General features: G+C 35.9%; 1 protein-coding gene and 1 pseudogene across 2 annotated transcripts; one reads left to right on the top strand and one right to left on the bottom strand.

Moving 5' to 3' along the window:
• The first annotated feature begins 1,398 nt into the window (after positions 1-1,398).
• Positions 1,399-2,568, top strand: LOC113718257 (ubiquitin carboxyl-terminal hydrolase 3-like; annotated as a pseudogene).
• A 374-nt stretch (positions 2,569-2,942) lies between these two features.
• Positions 2,943-9,523, bottom strand: LOC113719563 (uncharacterized). Of its 2 annotated transcripts, none has more exons than XM_027244785.2 (4): positions 9,336-9,523; positions 8,651-8,840; positions 7,479-7,636; positions 2,943-3,253 (listed from the first exon to the last, which is right to left on the bottom strand). In XM_027244785.2, the coding sequence occupies exons 2-4, from the start codon at positions 8,823-8,825 to the stop codon at positions 3,146-3,148; spliced, it is 441 nt and encodes a 146-aa protein (XP_027100586.1). In that variant the 5' UTR covers positions 8,826-8,840; positions 9,336-9,523; the 3' UTR covers positions 2,943-3,145. The 2 variants fall into 2 exon arrangements, with proteins under 2 accessions (XP_027100586.1, XP_027100587.1); XM_027244786.2 differs by lacking the exon at positions 9,336-9,523 and adding an exon at positions 9,069-9,285.
• Positions 9,524-9,778: the final 255 nt, after the last annotated feature.

Below are 9,778 nucleotides of genomic sequence, written 5' to 3'. Positions count from 1 at the left end.
TTTAGAGCTCAGCCTCAGACCCCAAGCCGGCTAGACTCGAGATTTTGAAGGTCATTCTGCCTTCAATCCGGTCTGGGATCCGCCCCTGTGGAGCTCCAGACTTGCTCTGGATCCTCAAGGCGGCAAAATGTGCATTTTTTTTTTTGTCTTTTATTCGTTTTATTGGTGTTTTCTTTTTCATTTCAGTTCGAACACTTTTAGCCGAAGCATTTGAGTCCCTTAAGGTTTATTTGGCAACTTATAATAGATTTTCACGTATTAATTTTTTGAATTGTGATTTATTCAATATTTCTTGTGTACTCACAAGTGTTTAAGATTCGTTTGAATCTTGTTATTGAGGGTTTTATCATTTTTTGGATTAGTTTGTGTAACTTTTCCTGCCACACACTTCTCCGTCAAAATCAATGTATTAATCCTAGGGATAATTTCAGAAATCTCCCTCAAGGTTTTTGACAATTACATTTAAATACCCTCTAATATTAAAAATTACACTCCCCTCCCTTTTCATATGGATGTGACCAAATGTCACCATCAATAGCTTCCAAATGACTAAATTGCCTGAAAAAGTTGTACATTTTCTGCTATTAGAAAAATGAGAAAATGAAATTGCATCAATTAAAATTTTTTTAATGCTTCTTGGCGCCATTTGCAGGTGATATAAGAACTTGAGGTGCCAATTGGTTACACAGTACCAAGAGAAACCAATCTACTTTTGAAAGGAATGGACTCAAGAAACCAAAGCTTCCTCTAGTTGGTGATCCTTCATCCGGTGAAGAATTTGGGCAAAAAAAGTGCATGATATATAGCTATTTCAGCTCCATCAACATCACTGCAGGTAAAAGATCAAATTGTTTTAATTTATTGAACTTATTTAGAAGTTTTTTTAAGTACCATATCTTGTTGATCATCTTAATACTTGTCATATTACCATTGAAGCTCCGCGCAATAGCATGTGGCCAAGATATAGGTGTTAGGTTGCTTGTAAAAGTAGGCTAAAGGGATAATCCTCATTTGTAGGTGTTCATTGTCTAATGTAGATGAATCAGAGGTTATGTCTATTGTGGTTGATTTTGACATGCATGTGGTGTGCTTGATGTTTTCGGGAGCAAGTGTTCTGGACATAGACTAATGATGAAGCCTGCTCCTATACTGTACTGTACTGATAGTTCATTGTTGATTATCTGAAGAATTTGTGCTGAGATTTTAGTAGAAATAAAGATGTTTGATCATTGATTAGGGCCTTAGTCAACTGGACCTTGCATGTTTAATTGAATAGCTTTATTTTCTGTTCATGCGAGAAAAATTTCTCATTCTCTGACTTTGTAATGGACAATGAGCATCATTAAGCTGGAATTAATCATTGTATGAAATTCTAATACTTGAAAGTGTGAAAACAGGATGCCTAGTGTAGTTGTCCATGACATTATTCTTCACTACAAAGACAAAAATTTCTCATTCTCTGAATTTGTAATGGACAATGAGCATCATTAAGCTTGAATTAATCATTATATGCAATTCTAATGCTTGAAAGTGTGAAAACAGGATCCCGAGTGTAGTTGTCATGACATTATTCTTCACTACAAGGGGAAGAAAATTAGAATTCCCAATGTGGATCCTGATGAGTATTCTTACATAGTGCTTCTTAATGATGTTTATGAAAGAGCACTTCATGAAGTTCCTGGGAATTTTAATTATCTGTTACATTTGAGATGTGTTATTCCAAGAAGTGGCAAAACTATGGATGTGAACACTGAGTAAGTTGTTTTTGAAATGTTCAAGAGGCATGAAAATGAGCTGTTTTTGGATTGGATGAAGAACTTTTGAAAATGGTTCCCAACCCAGTGCTTGCTGTGCTGTTCCTGTATCCCATCACGCCACAGACTGAAGAAGCAAGAATAAAAGAAGACAGCTTGATCAAGGATCCTAGTGCTAGAGTATACTTTATGAAACAAACTGTCGGAAATGCCTGTGGAGCAATTGAGCTTCTTCATGCCGTTGGGAATATTACTTCAGAGATAAATCATGCCGAGGGCTCATACCCGGACAAGTTCTTTAAACTACGGTAAACATGAACCCAGAGGAACGTGCAACATTCCTTGAAAATGATCGAGAAATGGAAGTTGCTCATCCGGTGGCAGCTACTGGTGGTGACAAAGAGGCTAGAGATAACGTGGACACCCACTTTATTTGTTTCACACGTGTGAATGGACAACTTTATGAGCTTGATGGAAGGAGGTTCGGACCACTTTGACATGGTTCTTCCTCTTCAAGCAGCTTGTTGCATGATGCAGCTAAAGTTATTCGGAAGATGATCGAGAAAAACCCAGATTCACTGAACTTCAGCGTGATGGCCATTTCAAAAAGGGTTTGAGGAGAATAGACGATGCAACATGAACATCCATTGCTGCCATTGAGAAGCTGACCCACCTGGCTGGCCTATAAGCTTCTTGGCCTAAACCTTGAGCACTGTTAATTCGCGCTCGTCATTACATGTAATGACAGAATCAGTTTTACTAGAAGTCAGCTAGTTTTATTAAGCCCTGGAAGAAGTCAGCTGTAACTCCAAAATTACCAAGTTCTAGTTTTGACTGATAATTAAATGATGACTCGTTACTGCTCCTACATACAATGAGGGCAAATTCGGTACAAAATTATGTATCCGCACTTTTTCTCAAAATTTAAGAAAGCTTTTACTGACAGGGACTAAAATTGTTATCAAATATGTCATTCAAGGGGAGGAGAGTGTAATTTTTCATATTAGAGAGTATTTAAGTATAATTATCAAAAACCTTGAGGGAGGTTTCTGAAATTATCCCTTAATCCTAATATCAAAACATGGAACCTTAACCATAGTGAGTGAAAATTGGGCGTTTCAAGGCAGTCCAATTAATAAACCGAACTCTTTTGCAAGGCATTGAGATACATTGCCAATGTGGGGGTCCTAAAAACAAAAAATCCTTGCAGTTCCATTGAGATACATTAACAATGTGATAGAAAATCCGTTTATCCGTTTTATCCGAGGACAATATTAGAACACAAAATCCAGAAGCCCTACCTTTAGACTACTAAAATAAGAGCATGGATCAGAGATATCCCCAAGTCCAACTGTAAAAGCAAGCAAGCCTGTAGTACTAAACTGAGGATATTAAAGAGCATTTATCATTCTTTTCATCTCCGCTGACCTCCTTGGATCTGGTTCTTCACTTGCTCTCTCAGTCAGTACATGCTTTATTCGGCACATCGATTTCCTTACCTGCAATATGGTAGAACGAATCAGTTAACATCCTTACTGTTGTGAATAAACGGTATACTGAAGCTTATTGCTGTGGACATCAAACTGAATTTGTAAAACACAATCCTTCCATCTGTGGCTGCAATGCCTCTTACTTTCCTAATACAAAATCAGAGTATAAATTCCTGTTGGTCAATGAAACAGATAGACAAACGACAATCATCCAGAAAGGCACTCATTCTTTTACGTACTTTGACCAAGGACATAGATGCCTGTTGATTAGTCCTGTTTCACCCACAAAACAGCAAATATTCAGAAGCGATAGTATGACATCTTCCTGGAGGAAATCAAACCTCAAATCCAAGATTTTTCTAGTCATCACAAGACCTTTACTATTGCTTCTTGCTTCTTAACTAATGGTCATGTAATTACTGCTTTACAAGGTCTAACATCATCACTTCAAAAGCTACTCAAACTGCATCACTGGAAACTCAATCCTACAGTGAGAAGCCCACTTTCAGCAATAGACATGAGAAAACAAAATGGAAAGTGAGAAAGATAAATCACAGAGGGGTGCTTATTTACTTTCATATGGTCTGTGGGAGAGTTGGAAGAGGGTTGGGAAGAGAAAACATTACATGATAGTGTTCACCTCTCCACAACTGATGAGGCACAAGTTCGCTATAAAAGTTCTGGTGCATTAGCAATAAGTATAACCTCCTAGAATATTGACCCATTGAGGATATCAAAACTTCCAAACAGAGGAATTAAGTCCAGATTCTGTCTAAACCAAGGCCGCAATCAAGTCAGTATAGCATGCATTAATAGTTGAAGTCCTTAATTTCCTAATGAATTAAAAATCTTACTCCCTTGATTCTAATCTTAATGTCATGATTTTGTTTTCGGTATTCCAGTGTCATGATATTATTATGATTATAAATTTTTATGGACTAAAAGATACAAGTTCTCCTAAATATGGTGTAAATAGGTTCATCTGTTTTCTTTTGTAATTATTTCTAACTGCGGAGACTAATTAACTTCAGAGATGATCAATATCTGGAAAGAAATGGCATTCTTTCACATTGTTATAAAAGGCGGAAAAAACCAACACGAGCAAGTAAACATTTTCAGGGATAATGAAGAAAAATGAAGAATGAAAGGAAGGGCACTTAGACTATAGGACCTTCACAAGCAGAGTTCGTGCCTCAGCTTAACGAACTAATTGGAAAGCAGCAATCAAACTTTCATTCAGCCAAGACTTTTGAATGCATGTTCCTTTTTTTTAACTTTTTTTTTAAATTCCCCATATGGCATGTTAATATCAACAAACTGCTTGGTGGAGCACTGCCAGTGGCCAATAACATTGATATATGGAACAAAGGTGCATTTTTAGGAGGCCAAAACAGTAGACAAATTAATATTTCAGAATTATCATCTGTCGAACAAACAAGCCTAGAGCTAATAACATCTGAGGATACAAGCCTATTGTACTTTTGCTATTAAATCGCCATATGGTCAACCAAATGCAACAACATGTAAGCGAAAGAACAAAATATGCTATTAGTCTTCTCATAAGCAATTACAGTTCCAAAATTAGCTCACAAACTTTACTGAATGTCATGGCACATTTCACACGATCATATTGGAAAAAGAAAAATAAGCTTTCTACACTCACTAGAAGGCCTCTGCAACAAGGTTGATTCAGGATGAAGAAGCCATTGAATTTACAGAAAGCTAAGAAGACAGAAATGACAAACGCCAGGAATATGAAACCCAATATGATAAAGTAGTAGTTTGGACTTTTGGACAATGTAAATATATATATATATCTTTTCAAAAAAAGATGAAATAGGTGAAAGCCAAGCCACTTGCAGGTATGCAGGATTATTTCAAATAGCCGAACCAATTTCTTGTGTTATACAGGCTGGTAGAAAGATCATCAATGTGACCTAAGGATTAAAGGTCATATACAGGACATAAAACACAACTTTGCACAGCATTGGAGAACGAAAATATGACATAAGACTGAATCATTTCTGGTTGTCATCACCAAATACCCCCATACTTAACTATAAATTCCAGTAATTAACAAAGTTAAAAAGCCAAAATATCAGTTAAATCAGATGGTATTCAATGGCTCAAAGTCACTCACCACAAATGTGGTAAATGAGTTGAGATAGCAGTAATCTTGCAAGTCTTGTACTTGTTGAAAAAAAGTTCTGACTTATGTACAAATTATGGCTCTGTCAACCTTTGAAAATCATGAAGCAGCTGAACTAGAAGATTGGAGCAACAAAATAGGCACAAGAGTAAAGATACAAAGCTCTCTAGTTTATAGAGCATTTGAAAGCTTTTGGAAAAAGCATTTCTACACTTGTCTGTTCTGACAAGGAAAAACTAAGAAGAAATAAGAACCCTCAGTGCTGCTAGGGTAACAGAATGGATGCATGATGACTAAAGGCTCAAAGCATATGTCACACCCAGGCTTCAAGAAGAAGAGGATAAGAAGGAACCAGCTTTGGCGATGGCATAGCCATTAGCCAGTGCAATTCAGAACTAAACAACTATCTTGTTCTCTAGAAGTAAGAATTTTATACACTCTAACTATTATTTCCAAGTTGAAATTCCCCAATCATGTCAAAATTTCCACTCTGACAAATTTAGGTCTCAGGGCTCTCTTAATCCATGAATGTCCATCATTATGTTAATTATTACTTTTTTCCTCTCTACTTCTGTAATATTCATGCCATAAAAATACAACAGCCAAAAGATTAAGCTGGACAGTTTTGAATACAAGCATCATACTCACCTAAAGCTACTCCAGCATACCCAATTAATTTTACCTGACCAGAAATTCATAAAAGAGTAGATCCGCTTACCATTCATTTGAACTAAGAAATTGGAACTAGGAAAGACCATAAATGTAAAACAAAAAGTTCATTGCTAAAACATGAAGCATATTAAGGAAAAAGGTCAGAAAACCCCAACCTACTTGTAATGGAGCAAGGAAACTATTTAATTAACTCATTGGTAATTCCATACATAGAAAACACAACCATTTATAGAATTCAATTTTTTCCAACCTTTCAAGATAAGCTTTTAGTTGAAAAAATAAGAAGAAAAATAAATTTCCAATCATAAAGAATTACAATATGCCATTTGTTGATTGAAAAACACAATGTCAGTATTAAAAATTTTGCTGATAAGATCATTTTCAGACAACATATTCGGAAAGATTGAATTATGATATTAATTCCTTTGAGGTTGACAAGAATAAAGATATTATACAGAAGAACTATGAAAAACATGTATCTAGGACATGCTGTTTCTTCTAGCAATACTGTCAGGTGAAAAGTATGAGAACTTTTTTCTAAAGAAACATGTATCTGACAGTTGTGTTTCTTCTAGGACTTTTGTCAGCAATGAATATGAGGATATGTTTCCTCCAACTAGGTCCCCCAGGATTACTGTGAGCTGCAAAATAGGAGAGCTTTTTTCAAACGAAAAATATATCTGACAGATTGTGTTTTCTAGGACTAATATCAGCAGCAAAACTCGAGTATATTTCTCCTCTAAGTTGAATCCCTCTCTAATAGGTCTCTCTCTCTTCCCCCCAGGTCCCCCAGGGCTACCATCAGCCACAAAATGTGAGGATTATATTTTTTTCTTTTTCTCCAGAGAAACATATATCAGGCAGACAGTGTTTCTCCTATCAGGTCCTCTCTCTTCCCCCCCCCCCCCCCCCCGGGCGAGTCCCCTCACTGTACAACTACATTTTCAAATACAAAAATGATTTTTTTCTTGGGAGAAACATGTATCTGGCAGATAGTGTTTCTCCTATCAGGTCCTCTCTCTTCACCCCCTGCTTCTCCCATGCCTTCAAGTGGAAAAAACTGTCTATTAAGTAGAATCGTAATCCTAGGAATGTTTCATAAAGCGGAAAAAGGTGATAGGCTCTGTAGAATTGCTTTCACCTTGTATCAGACAAAGTTTCATGATTAACCAAAGCGATGATGTTCATCACTGCATAAGTATCGAGAAGTTTTCTAGCATAATAAAACTGGGGAAAAAAACTGAAATTGGTTGCTTATTACAATAAAATGCAGAAGATTATAGCAAAGAAACTTTTTCAAGTACATTGGATTTTATTCTTTAACATAAATGGCACAAATGGCTATATAACAGCACCAGAAAAAGCATTTGAAAAATGAAAGAAAAACAGCAAACTGGAGAATACATAATCTACCTTGGAGATACGTTCTGGATTTGCAAAACGTAGGTTCTGAGCATGAAGCATCTGGCGTTGGGTCATCAACATGTTTTTCTCCTTTAATAGAACAAACCATAACTTCTGAAGATCATCCCATGATTTAAGGCGCAATTCAGAAGCTTTCCAGCCCCTACCTAAATGATAAAATCAGCAGTTATTTTGAATACACAACTGACAAGAAAGGAGTGGTAACAGTATGTTCCATGAACATAAGTTTAACAAAATGCCATACGCTGCAAATACACCATAGAGCAGAATACAACCTTTTCATTTATTAACCAAGAAAAAACAAGGTCCATAAGCTATATGCAGTAACTGAGATGGAGCAACCAGCAAGAAAAGAAAGTACAACTGATTGACAATACCTAAAAATTTATTAATTTGAGGATAATCATCTAACAACGGCCTAGGTAACACTAAAAGAGCTCAAGACCCAACAAGCATGGGTGTACAATTATCTCATGCCATCTCTCTCTGGAAAATAAAGGGTGCTTTCTAGAACTCAAGTTTCCACATATCCTGCTATATCATAGACCTTAACTGGTTGGAAAAAGTATGAAGCAACATAGAGTTGCAATAAGAAGAAATATTTGCTGCTGTCTTTTTTATATGTATAGGTTTACTTTGCTGAAATAAGCTATCTTAATTTAATAAAATAAACAAGAACTCAAAAATAGCTCTTTATCTAAATTATTTTAGCATCTTTATAAGAATGATTCAGAAAATAGAACATACCATTATCAAGGAAAAAGTAAAAAGAAAAAAAAAATCCTAGTCATAACTGCTAAGTCATGCTCAAGGCTGTTTCTAAATGTTGTTTGACATCCAAAGCATCAGAAGCACCATTTCAAGAGGTTGTCACTGCAATCCTCAAAGGAATTGTCAAAGCTTAAGACAGATCAGCTGAATTATTACACCTCCAGAACACAATGCAAAAAAAGAGATCCTTTTCACTTCTGACATTAATACTTAAGCTTAGATACTACAAGGAGCTGCTATACAAACCACAAAGTATTTGTAGAATTTAAGACTGTACCAGTACTTTATTTCCACGGTCAATTTCGGGCTCCAACTTATTAACTTCAGTTTCTTCAATTACATGAAAACCAAAGAACTCAGGATATGATACAGAGAAGAGGTGTTTATACCATATACAACAGGCTTGTCATCATCTGGACTTCTGTCAGCCTCGAAGAAATCCTCAAGAGGGTTATGTTTAGTCCTAGCAGTGGAAGCAGCAGCTGCAGCTGCAGAAGATGCGGATGAAGTGTCAGCCTTGACTGCAGCAAAAAGCGTCCTACCAATTGCTCTAATTGCAGACATTGTCTAGATTGCTCTCTGCAAACATAAGCAAATGAAATAAAAGAACCATTGAAATTAACAAAAAAATTAAAGCCCAAAACTAAAAAAAGAATTAAAAAAACATTTTCCCCATTCAAAATCAATTGAAAAAACATAAACATAAAAGAAGAAATAAGTGGGATTGCAGCAGTGCTAAAACTTATTCATAGAAAAAAACTAAGGGATCGAAGCAGTGCTAAAATTTTTCTAAATCCAAAATCTCACTATTTTAGTAAGAATCTAAATCTGTTCAGAGCAGAAATGGGTCTTTAAATATGGAAAAAGCCCATATCAATTGCTGGATTAAGAACCCAAAATTCGTAGAAGAGCCTATCGGTAATTCATCGAACAGGTAGTGCGCAAGAAAATTAACGCATATGAGCAACAATTATGCGGATTACTGAATTTCGGCTCTTAAAATGGGCAATCCTTCAACACCCCAAGACTAATTACCACAAAAAAAAAAATAAAGAAAAAAGAATGACGAATTACCGTTAGTTCTTGCTCAGTAAGACTAGAGAAAGATTTTCCCGGACGAGCCAGCTGAAATGATTTTCTTTTTCTTGTTCTTGGAAACTTGGCGCCTAACGTTGGAAATTTGGGCTGATCCAGGTTTTACAATCACATATTGAGCCCCTTTATGTTGCAGTTCAGCCCAGAAAAAAAAAGGCCCGAAAATTACAATACCAAATTGAATATCCAGAGGGGTTCATCTTCTTTATTTCCTTTTATCATCCTTTTTTTATTACTTTTTTTCTCCCCTTTATTTTGTACATGGGATAGCCGTTTTCAGGATTGGAGTCCTTAAGGTTTTTAAAATTGGAATCCTAACTAGGTTCCTTTTGGAAGTCATAGGATCAAACCATAGATGGATCATAGAATCGTAAGTTCCTACTAAAAAATATGAACAAAAATTAACATTTTATTTATTTATA

The sequence above is a fragment of the Coffea arabica genome, chromosome 11e (assembly GCF_036785885.1).
Source record: "Coffea arabica cultivar ET-39 chromosome 11e, Coffea Arabica ET-39 HiFi, whole genome shotgun sequence".
NCBI lineage: Eukaryota > Viridiplantae > Streptophyta > Magnoliopsida > Gentianales > Rubiaceae > Coffea > Coffea arabica.
The sequence above is the reverse complement of the archived record's forward strand: the minus strand, read 5'-3'. Positions and strand labels throughout refer to the sequence as shown.

Excerpts from the sequence above, each read along its gene's own strand:
- LOC113719563 (XM_027244785.2), bottom strand. The coding sequence starts at position 8,825 with ATGTCTGCAATTAGAGCAATTGGTAGGACGCTTTTTGCTGCAGTCAAG. Across the intron at positions 7,637-8,650 it reads TGACAAGCCTGTTGTATATG|GTAGGGGCTGGAAAGCTTCT; the intron begins GTATAAACACCT and ends TTTATCATTTAG. Across the intron at positions 3,254-7,478 it reads ATCCAGAACGTATCTCCAAG|GTAAGGAAATCGATGTGCCG; the intron begins GTAGATTATGTA and ends ACCATATTGCAG.